Source organism: Hyla sarda, chromosome 3 (genome assembly GCF_029499605.1).
Source record: "Hyla sarda isolate aHylSar1 chromosome 3, aHylSar1.hap1, whole genome shotgun sequence".
Taxonomy (NCBI): Eukaryota; Metazoa; Chordata; class Amphibia; order Anura; family Hylidae; genus Hyla; species Hyla sarda.
Window position 1 is genome coordinate 219346696 of NC_079191.1, and position 18565 is coordinate 219365260.

Below are 18565 nucleotides of genomic sequence, written 5' to 3' on the forward strand. Positions count from 1 at the left end.
TTTGCTCTACAGGCTCTAGCTATAAGTTTGCAGTTGTCCTTCAGCTAATTGATCAAGCCTAGCCACTATGGTGTCTCCTATACACTGCACACATAAAAGGGGAACCTGCCTTTTCTTTGTCTACAATGTAAGAAGCAGCAGCATTAAGGGCATTAAAGAGCATTAATAAACAGTCTAAGCTGTAGTTGCATAGTTCATAAGGTTTTAAAATTACAAGAGTCAAGAGACCAGTTCAACCTATATCCCTACTGTGTCCATACTAGGTTGATGCAGTGGATAGCAAAAAACCCTTATGAAGCTAATGCCAACAACCAGGTGGAAAATAATCCCCCCCCCCCTAAATATGGCAATCAGAACAAATCTCGTGAACAGCATTCTATCTCTATAAATCTAATATCATTAACTTAGAATGTTATTACTCCCTGAAAATTCATCCTCGCCCCTTTTGAACACTTTAATTTAGATCAGCATAACCACTTCCTCTGGCAGCAAGTTCCATAGTCTCACTGCTCTTACAATAAAAAACCTTCTTTCTTCTAGGTATAGAGGAGGTCACCTTGTTATAGATACTGTCCTGGGTATAAATAGAATATGGGAGATCTCTATACTGCCCCAATATTATTTATACATAGTTATTAGTTCGCTCCTATGCCATCTTTTTACTAAACTAAATAACCCTAATTCTGAATCTTTCTGGGTACTGTAGTCCTCCCATTCCCTGCATTACTCTGATTGCCTGTCCTTGAACCCTCTTCAGCTACAATATGTCATTCTTGTACACTGGTGCCCAAAACTTTATACAGTATATCATGTGTCTGACTAGTGATTTGTAGTGGTAGAATTGTTTACTTATCGTGGGCACCTATGCCCCTATTGATGCACCCCATGATCTTATTTGCCTTGGCAGCAGCAGCGCGACTCTGGTCGCTACTGTTAAATTAATTATTGACTAAAACTCCTAAGTACTTTTCCATGTTAGCCGTCCCAAGTGTTCTCCCATTTAACACATATTCCCAGTCTGGAATTTTTCTCCCCATGTGCATAACCTTACATTTATCAGTGTTGCACCAAGTCTCCCCCTTCTCAGCCCAAACCTCCAACCTATCCAGAACCATTTGTAACAGTGCACTGTCCTCTATTGTGTTAACCCCTTTACACAATTTAGTAATGGATCCGCAGTGTATTTTACGCTGCGGATCTGCCGCTGATCCAACCTATAGTGTGCCTCCAGCTGTTGCCACGCCCTGCCCCACCTTACCCCAACCCCTGGCCTGCTCACAGCAGCAATCTGCTCCTCAGAGCAGCCACACAGGAGCCTGCGAGTCACCGAGTGCACTGCAGTGTACTCTGACATCGTGGAGCAGCTGCAATGTCCGAGTACACTGCGCATGCGTGTGCCGACTCGCAGGCCTGTGTGGCTGCTTGGAGCGGTGGATTGCAGCTGTAAGCAGGCCAGGGGGCTGGGCGAGGCAGGGTAACAGTTGTAGGTAAACTATGGGTCAGATCACCAGTGGATCAGCAGCTTATAATACGCTGCGGATCCATTACATGTGACCATACCCTTACAGTTGTCGGTTTGCAGTCTCTCTGTATCGCAGAGATATTTCACTTTCTCTCCCACCTCCATAAACTTGTATTGGTAGCAAGTAATCTTTTAGGAGATGCTGTTCCCTCCGAACTGAAGCTGCTTTATCACAGTGAATGAAAGCAGGGGCAGTTAAGCTTGATAAGAGAAAGAACCATACTTTTCTACTAAGATTATACTGCCTTTTATTTGTTTGTACTATGAATTTGTGTAAAGTTTCTTAAAATTAATGGTGACCATGGGGGGGGGGGGGGGGGGGGGGGGGATACTATACTGTAATGCTTATTTCAGCTCCAGATTTAGCCCTCACGCAGAGGAAATGCTACAGATTTCCTACATTAGAATTTCCGTGCAGAAAAATCACATCCACATACTGTGGAAAGAGTCTGTAAAATCCACGTTCATATTGACCTATGGTAAGGATGTCAAATCATGTCAATATCAGTGACTGATGAATATGTCAATAGATATACAACAAATTGTTGTGGTAATTTAAACCTAAAGGGAAGCGTGCATTAAGATGTAGGATTTAAAAAAGGCATCTCTGTTAAAGAGCCAGGGACCAAACACTCCCTTCTATGAGGGTCAACATGTTCAATGTCCATAGCTAAAGTTTCATCTGATCTTTTATCTACTTTTCCTACCACCTATAGTCCAGTTTGACCAAATACCTACCATAACAGACATCTATCTACCTGTGCTCTACCAAGATGAGGTTCAAAATCAACTTTTTTAATATAACCAAACATTATCTAGGCAACAACTCTGTTCCCGCTTCCCATAGATGCCATATGTCACTGTAAACAACATTTTTCCACACATTTTGACTGGAAAGACTTTGCTGCATACATTTAACAACAATGGACATTATACATTACAAAGTCCACGTTTACAAAGAATTAGCTTTGCTTGCATTTGTGTGTATGGTCAGCCTAAGCACTACTATAGCTAATGCAGTTGTCATTTGAGAAAACAGTTACTAACCTGTACTTGTGGCAGAATTGCTTTGCCCTCCATCAGAGTACTGGCATGGATACTGTAAAGATACATCAGCTCCAGGAAAATACTGCAGAAGAATTTCAAATCATGAAAGCCTGCACTCTATGCACAAGTGACAGAACAGGAAAAGTGGGCCAACTGAAAATAATATTTTACTTGATGGAAACAATTGTTTATTCACATGTGGCAGATTTATTGCAATTTTGAGGTGTCTGAGTCTGAATTTCTGCAAGCCCTATTCAGAAATGGCAAACAAATCTACTGTGCAAACATAAACATGAAGGGAACCTTGTACACTAGAGATCTGATGTGAAATTAGCTAAATTTTAATATAATCAAATAAAAATAAGTAAATGATGCCTTGCTTAACATTGCTATTGTGCTCCAGCGAGCATTAGAGCTGGCTCCCCTGCCTCACCAATATTCCACCTCCGACCTGCCCCATTCCATAATGTGAGAGGCGGGTGAAATGAGTGCTCTGCTCCTCCCTACACCTGGCTCTCATATCACAGAAGGGGGTAGGCCATGGGCGAAATATTGATGAGGCAGGGGAGCTGCACAAGCCAGCTCCCCACCTCCAATGTGCACTGAAGCGCAATGGCAAGGACCTTGTAAGAACTATTCAATAACCTAACATGTAAAAATGTTAATTACCCTTAATTTTAAAGCTCTTCACCTGCACCATAACCCAGTAGACTGGGTTTAATGCAGGTGACCAGCCTGTCAGATGTTTTAAATGCCAGTCTTTAAATTCCCACCATAGACTCGAGCAGAATGAAATTCAACAGAAGCTGGGGCAAAATCTCACAAAAGCAAACATATGGAAAAAGGGGAAGTATGTGTCAATAGGATTAGAGGTGGATTCATAAGAAAAGTTGATTTTTTTTTTTTATAAATTTTGCACCTCTTCATGTTTTATTTATGACATTGGCTTTCATGACCTGCATCAAAACAGCATGTGTGAAAAGCACCCATGGGTCACCAAAAGTACAGTAGAGAATATTATAAGCATTTTACAAGAAAAAAATAAAATAAAAAAAACACCTTGCCTGCATAAGATGTGTCATTATCTTGACAATCTCTTCCATTGAAGGTCGTTGAGACGGATCTTTTGACCAGCAGCGAGTCATTAAGCTTTCAATAGGCTTAGGTAAATTTTTAATTAGAGGTGGCCGAGTACCTGGGAATTCAAGAAGAGAAGGTAATTAAGGAGGCAGATTAAACTGATGAACGCAAAGATGCTGAACATACTACCAAAGCTGAAAGTTGTGCTATTATCAAAGCAAATTGTACTTCATTGTAAAACAAACAAAAAAATAAATAAATAAATTCAAACCAAAAAAACATAGGACTCTTGGGAGCTCAACATAAAGGAAGGTACCCGTACAGTCACCAGGTCTCATGGATTTATTTTGAAATGGTTAAAGAGGCACGGTCACTAACATAAAATATTGATATGTTGCAGTTCTATTACTAACACATTTCTTTTAAAAATATTTTTGTAACCTTGTATTTGACCCTATAATTTCAGCCACTATATGTCCTCATGCAAGCTATTTTCATATTCACTTCACGGCCACGTCATATGCCATTAGCAGCTTACACTCACTAATGACTCATTCAACCTCTTAAAGGAATACTTATCCTGATTGTGGGGGGTCCGACAAAGCTGCATCTCCACCACTCCTAGAGATACACATGGAGGGAGGGTGTCGGCCACGGAGTCATGCTGCGGTCGACACACAACCTGAATGGGGAGAGCCATGTCCCTATACCGGAGATTGCCATGATGAATAGCGATTCTGGCATTTACATGATTATTGGATGCTGCTACAGGTGTCATGTGTACGACTGGGACCACTGCAAGACGTTTGTAAGGTGCCAGTTGGTTACTGTGGTAGCAGGGAGCAGCAGTGTGATGAAACTGCCCCAGGCACCAGGAAGAAGGCCAGGCCCAAGCCCGTTACATTACACTTCTGCTCAGTCTATCACTGTCCAAGGAGAGAAAACACTGCAGCCGGTGATTAGCTGTGAGCAGTGTGTTGTGACCAGGAAAAAAATTCATATAAAATAGGAAATATTCAAAAATAAAAATAAATCAGAGTTCTTCTTTAAAGGGGTACTCCGGCCCTAAGACATCTGATCCCTTATCCAAAGGATATGGGATAAGATGTCTGATCACTGCGGTCCCGCCGCTGGGGCCCAATGCTATCTCGCATACAGCACCCACCTCGCATACACGCCCCGACGGCAGTCACCCCCCCTCTCATAGGCCTGCATTGCGGGGGCAGGGCATGATGTCACACAGGGACGGAGTTGTGACGTCACGATACTCCGGCCCCGTAGTAGTGACCTGGGAGACTCAGTCTGCCACGGAACAGCAGGAAGCAGAGATAAGCCCTCCGGCTTCCTCCACAGTGGATCGCCCACCCGCGATCGCGCTGCGGGGGGCGATCCACCCCACTAGCCCACCAGGGAGCATTCACAAGTTCCCTTTAGATGCCGCTGTCAGCTTTGACAGCGTCGATCCAAAGGGTTAATAGCCAGCCGCATGCTGGCTATTAGCGGCAGCCCCCAGCTACTGAAATCAGCAGGGGGCCGTAGAGTACGGAGTGGGCAGGAGTCCGGAGCGTGCTCCATACACCCAGAGCGCCGCCGTGCTTGTCAGGTCCGGCCCTGCACGAGCCAGAAAAATTCACCTGCCCGGCGCCCGGAACTGCATCCCTGAAAAGATCGATTCAAAAATATTTTGAATCGATACAGTATCGCCAAATGATAAATCGCTATAATCAAGTGAATCTATTTTTTCTTACACCCCTTGTCAAAATAGTGCCATTTTAACCCACTTAGGCACCCAAGGCGTCCAGGTACGCCCTGACGCCCTGGTACTTAAGGACCCAGGGCATACCTATCAGCAGGCAGCCCGTGCAAATGCCAGGGGGGTCCTGAGACCCCGCCCCCCCATATGTCGGTAATTGACCAGATGACCCGGAGATACATGGTGATCGGCGGTGTAGAAAACAACCCCAATCACCTCCTGTATCTATGGGCACAGCCCCCCCCCCCCCGGTTCAAGGCCATTTGGAAATGCCTCCATTACACGGATAATGCGGCACGTCCCCCCCGAAGTGATCCCACCTATGACCGGCTTTACAAAGTGAGGTCGATCATAGATCACTTAGGGACCACATTTTTGGAGGCCTACGTACCCTTCAGAGAACGCTCAGTAGATGAGTCTCTTATCAGTTTTAAGGGGAGACGCATCTTTCGCTAGTATATTCCCTCGAAGCGGGCACGGTATGGCGTGGAACTTTACAAACTTTGTAAGAGTACCTCCAGGTATACTTACAAGTTTAGAGTATATGAGGGACGAGACTCCCGTATTGAGCCCCCAGAATGTCCCCCCACTCTGGGTGTTAGCGGGAAACTCGTGTGGGACCTTGTGCACCCATTGCTGGATAAGGGTTACCACCTTTACGTGGACAACTTTTATATAACAGCATCTCTCTTCACATTCCTTGCCGCCAGATCCATGTCCGCTTGTGGGACTGTGCGGAAGAACCAGATAGGCCTCCCTCTAAATTTGATCCAGACACCTATGCCCAAGAGCGAGTCCTGTGCCCTTACTATGAAAACCTGTTGCTAGTCAAGTATAAGGATAAGAGGGATGTCCTTATGCTGACCACTATTCATGGTAACGGCAGCTCACCTGTCCCTGTGCGAGGTACAACAACGGTCCTGAAGCCAGATTGTATTCTGGACTACAATCGGTATATGGGGGAGTTTCTCTCTCTGATCAAATTCTCAAGCCATACAATGCCATGCGCAAAACACGGTTATGGTACAAAAAAGTTGCGGTCTAATTGGTACAGGTTAGAGTACAACTCTTTTGTACTGTCCTAGCACGCTGGCCACACAGGGACATTCCTCCAGTTCAAAGACGAAGTCCTAAAGGCCCTGATCATTGCCGACCGGGAAAGAGCAGGCCGGAGTTGCCAAGGAACTGAAGTTATAGGTGCCAGGATCGTCCCAGGCCAACACTTTCCAGGTGAAGTCCCCCACACTGGAAAGAAGGGACGATCCCAGAAAAAAAATCCAGAGTGTGTCACAAGAGGGGGATACAGAAGAACACCACCACTCAATGTGACACTTGCCTCGATCATCCGGGCCTCTGCATTAAAAACTGCTTCAGGGAGTATCCCACTTCCATGCAGTACTAAATTTTCCATTTTCATTTTAATTTCCCATAATTTGAGCCCGATGTACCAAGTTCATAGTACATTCCAAGATTTAACCCCATAAACCACTAAATTGCCCCCCCAAAAAAACAAAAAAAACCCTGATAAGACCTCTGGGGGTATGTTTTCCAAGAATGGGTCATGGGTCACCATCATCGGGGACTTTTTTTTAATGTTGCCTCGCTCTCTCCACCTGAGACGTATGCGTTTGAGGCAACAGGTTAGGGACGGCCACACATTACATTCCCAGAATGATGATTCAGGGAATAGGGTTTGGGGTGGGCATATTTTTTTAGTTTTGGCTATGCTCTGGGTCATCATTCTGGGAACATAACCAGTTTTATTTTAGTAATTTACCCCATGTAACGCTCCTTGAGGGGGGGGGGGGGGGGTGTCCCGCTTTTCTGGTTCCATAGGCAGCTACACAAAAGTTCAAGGCCCCTGACTGCGCTCCTGCTCCACCGAGACCTGGTGTGCACCCGCAGAGATGTTTACATCCACATATGAGGTATTTCCTTACTCCAAAGAAATGTACAAATTTATGGTGACATTTTCTCCTGTTACCACTTGTGAAAATTAAAATGCTGGGGTTACCCCAAATTTTTGGTGTAAAAAAATCAATTTTTTCCTTTTCACATCCCACTTTAATGAACATTTATTAAACACCTGTGGGATGTTTTTTGCTGTTCTGGCACCATAGGGGCTTCCTAAATGCAACATGCCCCCCCATTTCTGCAAAATTTGCAAATGTGACCCTCTTCTGAGCATTGTAGTGCCCCCGCAGTGCACCCGACGTCCACATATGGGGTATTTCCATACTCAGAAGAGATGGGGGTTACAAATTTTGGGGGGCATTTTCTCCTATTACCCCTTGTAAAAAACAAAAATTTTGGGGGAAACCAGCATTTTAGTGAAAAAAAATAATAAAAAATGTACACATCCAACTTTAACGAAAAGTTGTGAAACACCTGTGGGGTGTTAAGACTCACTGTACTCCTTGTTACGTTCCTTGAGGGGTTTTAAAGGGGTACTCCGGTGAAAACCTTTTTTCTTTTAAATCAACTGGTGGCAGAAAGTTAAACATTTTTGTAAATTACTTCTATTAAAAAGGAAATTATTTTCTTTTTGGAATGCTCTCTGATGACATCACCAGCACAGTTCTCTCTGCTGACGTTATTATAATAATAACAACAACAATGCTTTATTTATTGTTGTCCTTAGTGGGATTTGAACCCAAGTCCCCAGCACTGCAAGGCAGCAGTGCTAACGACTGAGCCACCATGCTGTCCTTAGCATACATCCGCTATGCATTGTTGCTAAAATGGACAGAGATGTCAGCAGAGAGTACTGTGCTCGTGATGTCATCAGTGTTCCAAAAAGAAAGGAATTTCCTCTGTAGCATTCAGCAGCTAATAAGTACTGGAAGGATTAAGATTTTTTAATAGAAGTAATTTACAAATATGTTTAACTTCCTGCCACCAGTTGATTTAAAAGAAAAGGTTTTCACCGGAGTACCCCTTTAATTTCCAAAATAGTATGCCATGTGTTTTTTTTTTTGCTGTTCTAGCACCATAGGGGCTTCCTAAATGTGACATGCCCCCTAAAAACCATTTCAGAAAATCCCACTGTCACACCTTCCCTTCTGAGCCTTGTAGTGCACCCACAGAGCACTTGACATACACATGAGGTATTTCCTTACTCGAGAGAAATTGGGTTACAAATTTTAGGAAGATTTCTCTCCTTTTACCCCTTGTAAAAATTCAAAAACTGGGTCTACAAGAACATGCCAGTGTAAAAAATGAAGATTTTGAATTTTCTCCTTCAAATTTGCTGCTATTCCTGTGAAATACCTAACGGGTTAAAATTTTTGAATGTCATTTAGAATACTTTGAGGGGTGCAGTTTTTATAATGGGATCATTTAATTGGGTATTTCTAATAAGAAGGCCCCTCAAATCCACTGCAAAACTGAACTGGTCCCTGAAAAAATTCAATGCCAACATAAAGTAGACATATTGTATATGTGAATAAATATAATTTATTTGGAATATTCATTTTCTTATAAGCTGAGAGCTTCAAAGTAAAAAAAATTCAACATTTTAAATTCTCATCAAATTTTGGAATTTTTCACCAAGAAATGATGCAAGTATCGTCAACATTTTACCACTAACAAAGTAGAATGTGTCCCGAAAAAACAATCTCTGAATCAGAATGAAAAGTAAAAGCATCCCAGAGTTATTAATGCTTAAAGTGACAGTGGTCAGATGTGCAAAAAATGGCCGGGTCCTTAAGGTGAAAATGTGCTGGGTCCTTAAGGGGTTAAACAGTTTGAGATTTTTTTTTAAGTGGTACAATGATAGAAAAGTACCGTATATATTCAAGTATAAGCAGAGTTTTTCTGCACGATTTTTTGTGTTGAAAACACCCCCCTCGGCTTATACTCGAGTGAACTCTCCACCCTCAGTGGTCTTCAACCTGCGGACCTCCAGATGTTTCAAAACTACAACTCGCAGCAAGCCCGGATAGCCATTGGCTGTCCGGGCATGCTGGGAGTTGTAGTTTAGAAACATCTGGAGGTCCACAGGTTGAAGACCACTGCGGCCTTGGTCATCATCCAGAAGCCCCCCCACCCCCTTTAGTTTTGTACTCACCTCCGCTCGGCGGGACTTTAGGGTAAGCTGGTCTGGACCATCTGTGCTGCAGGGACCGTCCGGTGGGGAGGGATAGTCGTTCCGGGCTGTCCATCTTCACCGAGGGGGCTCTTCTCAAAGCTTCGCACTCGTCCCCGGTATAATGATGTTGCCTTGACGACGACGCACAGGGACGTTCATCGGCAACGTCCCTGTGCGTCGTCGTCAAGGCAATGTCATTATTTCGGGGCCGGGCGCGGAGAAGAGGCCCCCCCGGTGAAGATGCATGCTGGGAATTGTAGTTTTGGAACATCTTGAGGTCCGCAAGTTGCAGACCACTGTTAAATCAGACATTGAAAAGCGGTGATGAAGGGGGTGGTGTGGGATGATGACAGGGTAATGATGACAGGCGGTGATGATGAGGAGGGGGGGTGGGATGATAGGGGGATGACAGGCGGTGATGATGAAGGGGGGGTGTGGGATGATGATAGGCGGTGATGATGAAGCGGGATGATACTGGGGGGGATGATGACAGGGTGATGATGAAGGGGGGGATGATGACAGGCGATGATGATGACAGGCGGTGATGATGATGAGGGTGTTAATGACGGGGGGTCTGGATGATGACAGGGGGGGGGGGATGATGTATTTCCCACCCTAGGCTTATAGTCGAGTCAATAACTTTTCCTGGGTATTTGGGGTGAAATTAGGGGCCTCGGCTTATATTCGGGTCGGCTTATACTCGAGTATATACGGTATGTAATCATGGGTATCATTTTAATTGTATTGACCCACAGAATAAAGAAAACATGTCATTTGTACCGTAAAGTATACAGTGTGAAAAAGAAACCCTTTATAATTTGCTAAATTGCGGTTGTCATTTAAATTTCCTCACACAAAGTTTTATGGGGTCGCCATACATTTTATGGTAAAATGAGAGGTGTCATTACAAAGTAAAATTGATTGTGCAAAAAACAAGTCCTCATATGGGTCTGTGGATGGAATATGAGAGTTATAGCTTTTAGAAGGCGAGAAGGAAAAAATAAAAAAAAAACACAAAAAATAAAATTGGCCTGGTCCTTAAAGGGGTACTCCACAGAAAAACAGCTTATCCCATACCCTATTCCGGGCTGGCAGCATCCGGGAACACGGAAGCTTGGAGCTTCCGCGTTTGTAACATCACGCCACGCCCCTTCCATTCATGTCTATGGGAGGGGGGTGACTGCTAGTACATAGCCATCATCCCTCCTCCCATAGACATAAAAGGAGGGGGCATGGCGACTATAGTCGCCAGTCATCCACACAGCTTACAGATCAAATCAATTAGATTAAAATTGATTTGAAAAAAAAAATAAATAAATAAAATAAAAAAAAGACTTTGGCCACTAGTTATTTTTTTCATTCTTTTGCAACAGTATTTGGAAGCCAAATGTATATAATGTATATATAGTATATGTGTGTGTGTATATATATATATATATATATATATATATATATATATATAGTGTAATTATCACGACATGAGACACAAGATGGAAAAATGCATAGATATGGAAATAGTGGGGTTTCTCGTGCACATTTGTTTGTGTAAATTTTTTGGCAAAAAAAAAAAAACATAAAAAAAAAATTTGCAGCTCAAGTTCTTGCCTCAAGTCCACTATATTTTTTCAAAATTTCTTAGGATAAAGTGAAATTTGGTTTGCCTTTTGCAGTTGTAACCATAAGTCACTTAAGAATGCACGCATCTTTGATAAATTTGGAGTGAGTAATTATATGGTACCCACGTCCAAATGGCATGAAAAATACAATGATACATTCCCCTACAGCCTCCTGTGCACACACACACAATAAATGGGAAATAATATTTCACTCACCATTATGGACAGCCCACATTATCCGAAATGCAGGACCTCCTATTTCATCAAATGGCTTCCGTCTGGTTATTACTTCCCAGAGAATGATGCCCCAACTGAACACATCACATTTTTCACTGTAGTTGCTACCTAAATACAAAAGATTAAAGATATACCTATCTTGTAAACGAAAATATAACTAAATTTGGTAACTGTGTAACCTGTATACAAAAGCAAACTGCATGTATGTACACAATGAGACTTTTTATTTAGATTTTTTTTGGGCTATGCTCAGAATTTTTTTTTATTTTTATTTTGGAGGTTCAAAAATATGCTTGTGCAGAATGAACCTAAAAATGTTCTTATAACTTTTTTTGGAGCATTTTATGGTGTTTTGGGAGTGTTTATAATGGTTTTGTACACAAGGTATTTGCCTACAGCTTGTGGCATTTTCCATGTTTATGTGCAATAAGTGTGCATATACATATTCTGGTTTAACATATTTGATTACTAAAAATCCATTTTAAGATTTTTCAACATAGCCCCTTGTGCTTTGATGACAGCTTCACACACTGCTGGTTCTCAATAGAGATGAGCGAACTTACAGTAAATTCGATTCGTCACAAACTTCTCGGCTCGGCAGTTGATGACTTATCCTGCATAAATGAGATCAACTTTCAGGTGCTCCCGTGGGCTGGAAAAGGTGGATACAGTCCTAGGAGACTCTTTCCTAGGACTGTATCCACCTTTTCCAGCCCACCGGAGCACCTGAAAGCTGAACTAATTAATGCAGGATAAGTCAACTGCCGAGCCGAGAAGTTCGTGACAAATCGAATTTACTGTAAATTCGCTCATCTCTAGTTCTCAACTAACTGGTAGGTCTTGTCAAGAGTAATTTGTGTAATCTCTTGTCTTCATAATGCGTTTGTACTAATCCTACCGCTACACAACTGATGGTCTCAGTTTATCCGTATCCAACTACTGTTCTCATCTACATTACAACAAGAACCACTCAACTTGGTAAAGATGCAGTATCCCAAAGCCCGATTTTGTGGCTGAGCTGCTAAACCAGTATACTTTATGTTGTTATGCAATCCTTAATAACTGTACTAGTATCCCTGGCAGGCAGCGAAAGGGTTACCATACATACAACACACATCACATTTAATCTCCACAAGTTAGGCAACCATGCCATCTTCTCATATTTTGTAGTCTTGCTCTCCTTATGTTACATAACCAGGAGGAGATATGATAATTATCACCTATGTTTACCCAGTATAGCTGTAGATAAGCTGAGTTTTTCACTATGAGAGAGGCAGGGAGGACGTATTAACTGCAGCATTCCCTTTGGCAATAATGCTTAGCCAGGCCCATGTAACCCATGGAAGCCTGTACTAACAGAGCACCGATTACCCTGATCATTTCTGTGCTATGAAACAGCATTGTTCAGTATACGCAACCACAAGACTGCATGTAATAGTCCACTATAAGGACTTAAATATAGTGAGGGAAAAGGGTTAATAAAATGTGAATAAGACCAGTCCCTAAAAAAAGTTTAAATCACTTTTTTTTGTTTATTTTTTTTTTTTAAATAAAAGTAAATAAAAAGGCAACATTGCAAAACAAAGAAGGGGGATTTTCTGAGTACAGTACATTTTACTTAATGCATTAGTGCTGCCACAGCATTCTGCAAAGACCCGACATGTCCTCTCATCTGGTTTGCATACCAGTGGTGCCATCATTTGTATTTCAACAGGAAAATTGACCTCCAACATAACTCCAGGTAATTTGACCAATAGAGAGTGTAATGGAGTGTTGCGTCAGATGACACAGCCTTCACAATCATCCCATACAATCGCACATGGGTTTAGTTTGGATGAGTAGCTCAGTAGTTCTAGGGACTCCCCCTGGAATTGTTTTCCACCTGTCTTGACTCCCTCATGAAGCTGACTAAAAGAATTCCATTAGCATGCAAAGCTGTCAAAGCGCTTTGTTCATCCATCATTTTTTATATTTAAAATCAATCACTTTTTTGTTTACTACCTTTATTCTCTAAGAGGGAGATTTATCAAAACCTGTGCAGAGGAAGAGTGGTGCAGTTGCCCATAGCAACCAATCAGATTGCTTCTTTCATTTTCCACAGGCCTCTTTAGAGGCCTGTGGAAAATGAAAGAAGCGATCTGATTGGTTGCTATGGGCAACTGCACCACTCTTCCTCTGCACGGGTTTTGATAAATCTCCCCCTAAGTGATCCTTCATATTTGTCATGTCTTTAAAATGAATCTAAATTATTTATAAAAAAATAATTATATATATATTTAGGAAAAGCAATGTATTGAAGAGGGGAGTCCAAACTTTTGACTGGTAGTGTATGAAAGGTGGGAGTTTTGTGTACCTCACCATCAGCAAAACAAATATGCTCCAATGCTCGCTTAACTTTGTGCCAACTGTAAATACATGTTTTATGTTATTTGCCTCTGACCATACAAGTAACAAGTGTATCCGACTGCTTAAAATACACACAAAATAACCCTACTAGATCACAGATATACTGTGGATGCAGATGTATTCCTTCAACAATAATTACCTTCAAAAACTTCAGGAGCCATCCAAGCAGCACTCCCTTTGTTGTTCGTCATATGAGTCTGAATATCACAGGCGGTACCAAAGTCACATATCTTCAGAACCGTGCCTCCAGCTACCAGAAGCAAGCTGCAAATCAAAAGAATTGCACATCTATGAAAACTTGCACTTTTTCTCAGGAGATACTGACATTGCATAGTTTTTACCATAAGAAAAACAAGAGTGCAATAAATGTCAGATTCCTTAGATGCAAAGACCATTTCGCAATAGGTTCTAGTGAACCCTTCTATGCAACCAAATGAACGGTGGTGGGTCATAAAACAAGTCGGACTAGTCCCAATAATCCTAAACCTGCTATTAAAATATTGTTTACTTAAGGGTTCCTGTCATTTCACAAAACTCTGGGACATGCCAAAAGTTCTTGATTGTTCAGGGTTTCAGTGCCGAGACCCCCCCAACCACCAATCGATAGAACAAACAGGGAGAAGCGAGCAGTATCCTGATTTACTCCCGGCTCGTAGTGATTACAATCTGCTTGACAGAACAGACCTGTTATAAGTCTATGTGAAGCATGACATAGAATACTGAGAGCCAGGGAGTGAAGCACCCTACTACCAATTTTTCCCTTGTTTATTCTACTGATTGATGGGCACAGAGACCCCAACAGATCAAAACTTTTGAAATATCTGACATTTAATTTTTATTTTTTAAACAACAGACACTAAGCTAAAATATGTAGCCAAAAAAAAAAAAAAAAAAAAATCGCCTACTTTGGTGGTTTAAGATCCCTGTGAATAAGAGCCTTTGGTTTCATGCTGTGTAAATATGCTACTCCTTGGGCACACTGTAAACACCAACTCATCGCATGAGCAGCTGTGTAGTAAGGCAGGGGCTCAGCACCATGCAGCACTGCAAAATAAAAGTGACAAAGAAAGAAACTGTATTGACATAAGAAATTAACAGTTTAAAAGAACAACTTTCCTTGCTAAAAAATATATAATTTTGTCTATGTGCTTAAAAACACACGATTATATAAATATATATATATTTCAACAAACAATGGTGCAGCACTCCAAGGTAGCTCAAACTAAAATGTGCGTTTATTCACCACATTTCCAGCAACGTTTCAGCTCAACACTAGAGCCTTTTTCAAGCATAGCGACAATCCTCAAACAAGGAGTTTATATACCCAGTCATGTGATACATCCAATAAAACCATTTTACATTAATAAAGTGCAAAATCATCCAAAAGATTACAATAAAGTGCAATATATAGTGCATGTTTATGAGTACTCACAAATACATACAGTGCTGGTTTGGTTAAAGATAAATACAAGAAAATGGCTTGAAACACAGTGCTCAAATGAGGTATTGGTAGTTTTACACATGTATTGTATATCCTGTTGGTACCTGCCATCTAGATTGCCACAGTTTCTATATTTGAATTGTTATACCTCCTCCATGTATTAGTATACAAAGTACTGTGGAGTGAGATATGCAGTGATTGCCTGTGTAGGATGCCGCTGACAACTAGATAGCATCGGCGGTATCCAAGGAGGCGAATCATGTGACTGCTGCCGATCACGTGATCGGTGGTGTAGCAGCCTGGAGCATGCGCAGAGCGCAATAGTACAAGCCGGCGGCGCCATGACAGTTACGGAGAGGATACGTTATCTCCTGTGATTATACACTAAGATATAAATTAACAGTTGATGTTATAGCAATTGAGAATCTAATTATGTATGAGGACTGTATTTCTAGACCTTTTCTTGTATTTAGCTGTTTTTAAGCAAACCTGCACTGTATGTCCTTGTGAGTACTCCTAAACATGCAGTGTATTTTGCACTATATATTGCACTTTATTGTAATCGTGTGGATGATTTTGCAGTGAATTAATGTTAAATTGTTTTATTGGATGTATCACATGACTGGGCATATAAAGCCTTTGTTTGACGATTGTCACTATGCTTGAAAAAGGCTCTAGTGTGAAGCTGAAATGTGGTGAATAAACACACATTTGTTTGAGCTACCTTGGAGTGCTGCACCATTGTTTGTTGGACTGTCTGAATGAGCCGCGATTGGGCCTTGGATGCTTGGTACCCATGATTCTTCTTAGGAGTGCTGCAATTGTTCTGATATATATATAATATATATATATATTAGATGCTGTAACAAAATGTTTAATGAAATACCAGTGCAAATGAATAAGGTGCTACTGACATATGCATTGATAGAACCACAGAGAATCAGCTATATCCCATTCAGATGGCATCTTAGGCTCCTTTCACACTGAATATTCATCCATTATTAAACATCTGTTTTCTGTGTAAAAATGGCTGAATAACATCTGTCAAAATAACTGGCATATTCATCCGTTAAGACCCGTTATAACATCCCGCATGTACGGCCGTTTTAACACCTCTGCCTACAGACTCCCACAGCCGGCACTACTACTACTCCCATCATGGAGCAGACTTGTTTCGATGATGGGAGTAGTACTTCCCCTTCTGCGGGAGTCTACCGGTGGCTGGGGAGGCTACATTAGTGTTTGTACTACTACTACCCCCATCATGGAAAAGACTATTCCATGATGGGGGTTGTAGTACAGGGGTTGAGGGATTGATCTCATCAGGTCTCACTTCTGAGACCCAATGCGATCAAAAGTTGCTAAACAGGGAGCGGGCGGCATGCTCCACTCCCCTGCAATGTACGATTTATTTTTAACTGAGTTTTAAATTCCCCGCCGGGAGCCCTGAATGGCTGGCACTGAGGAGCCATTCAGGGCTCCCGGCGGGGTTTTGAAACTTCAGTGCGTCTCGTTATTTACCCCATGTGTATATGTATGATTCCCCGCCTGTATATAGATGCGCTGTGGGTGTCAAACATATATCCATATGTGTCTGGCCCCCACAGTGCTACTATAATCCTCTGCCTTCGCAGCACTATGAATGAAAAATATTCTATCAGCAGTGCATCGGACAGGCCAGATGCGCTGCTGTTCGAATACTTTTCATTCATAGCACTGCAAAGGCATATCATTATAGAAGCGCTGTGGGGGCCAGACATATATGGATGTGTGTCTGACACCCGCAGCGCATCTACATACAGATGCCGCCACAGCGCTATGAAAGACAAGTATTCTTTCAACAGCGCATTGGGCAGGCCGGCCCGATGCGCTGCTGATAGAATACTTTTCATTCATAGTTCTGCCAGGGGTTTATGATAGCGCTGCAGGTGTGTGGGGGGGGGGGGAATATATGCGCTGCAGGGGGACAGTACCTATATAAATGAGCTGCAGGGGGGGGGGCAAGATACATAGAAGCGCTGCTGGGGCCAGACATATACCACCCCCCTACCCCGAGCGATTCTATATATCTTTCCCCACCGCAGCTCTTCTGTTTGAAAACCCTGCTGTGAGCCCTGAATGGCTCCTCAGTACCAGCCATTCAGGGCTCCCGGCAGGGAATTTAAAAATGAAAGTAAATACATCGTACATCGCAAGCCGCCCGCTCCCCTGTTTAATAACTTCTAATCACATCAGGTCTCAGAAGTGAGACCCGGTGCGATCAATCCCTCAGCCCCTGTACTACAACCCCCATCATGGAACAGAGTCTGTTCCACGTAGTACAAACACTAATGTAGCCTCCCCAGCCACCGGCAGACTTCCGCAGCCGGGAAATTACTACTCTCATCATGGAAACAAGTCCGTTTCATGATGGGAGTAGAAGTAGTCCCTCAGCACTGCAGGAGTCTGCTGATGTCACCTCTGCTGAGCATGTTCAGAAGTAATAAATATTATAAGCCAGGTGCAAACTGATATAAAGGCCCATCTGTTTGCCATAGACTTTAATGTTAAAAATAACGGCCGTTAATTTACCCGTTTCTTGTGATAGAAGAAAAATTTGTGCATGTGCCGTTATTTCTTCTGTCACAAATAACATCAGTTATTCATGACTGGCTATAACGAGTCATAACGGATAATCAAAAAAATCCCATAGACTTTATTGAGATTTTATAACGGCCGTTTAACATCCATTTTTAAGGCTTTCTAACGGGATTTTATAAAGGGTCTTTTAACGGAGCAACTTTATAGTGTGAAAGGGGCCTTAGTAATAGCCTATGCCGTTTCAGTACTGTCAGGAAGAAACTGGGAGCCCCTGCAGTGCCTATTGTCAGAGAGGAATGTAAGGGGAGCATTGTGTGCAAGGTTATATCCCAGGCGTGCCATCGTTGTCATGAAGCTGTTGTCATGGATCATCACTTAGGTCCTGGTGTAAGCAAATCCATTGATTGCACGGACCTGCAGATACCTAATTTATTGTGGGGCTTATGTATGTGTGGATTATGTAATTCCTGGTATATGTTACATCTATTACCTATTTCCCTCCATTTATTTTGGGCACCCTGGCAAGAACAGCTCCTACCATGCATTAAAAGGGCATCCCAGGAAGAATAGCTCCCACATGTACTAACTAGGCACCCTGGGAAGAACAGATCCTACCATGTACTAACTAGGCACCCCAGGAAGAACAGCTCCTTCCATTTACTAACTAGGCACCACAGGAAGAATAGCTCCTACCATGTACTAACTAGGAACCCAAGGAAGAACACCCTCTAACATTTACTAACTAAGCACCCAAGGAAGAATAGCTCCAACCATGTACTAACTAGGAACCCAA

General features: G+C 42.4%; 1 protein-coding gene across 2 annotated transcripts in view; it reads right to left on the reverse strand.

Annotated features, from left to right (window-relative positions):
* The window catches only part of MAP3K7 (mitogen-activated protein kinase kinase kinase 7), a 72352-nt gene that overhangs the window by 25084 nt on the left and 28703 nt on the right, over positions 1-18565 (reverse strand). For both annotated transcript variants that reach the window (XM_056566125.1, XM_056566126.1), the window contains exons 5-9: positions 14657-14795; positions 13891-14015; positions 11325-11453; positions 3634-3764; positions 2570-2651 (exon numbers count right to left, since the gene is read on the reverse strand). In XM_056566125.1, the coding sequence (XP_056422100.1) occupies positions 2570-2651; positions 3634-3764; positions 11325-11453; positions 13891-14015; positions 14657-14795 (606 nt within the window). The remainder of the gene's footprint in view (positions 1-2569; positions 2652-3633; positions 3765-11324; positions 11454-13890; positions 14016-14656; positions 14796-18565) is intronic.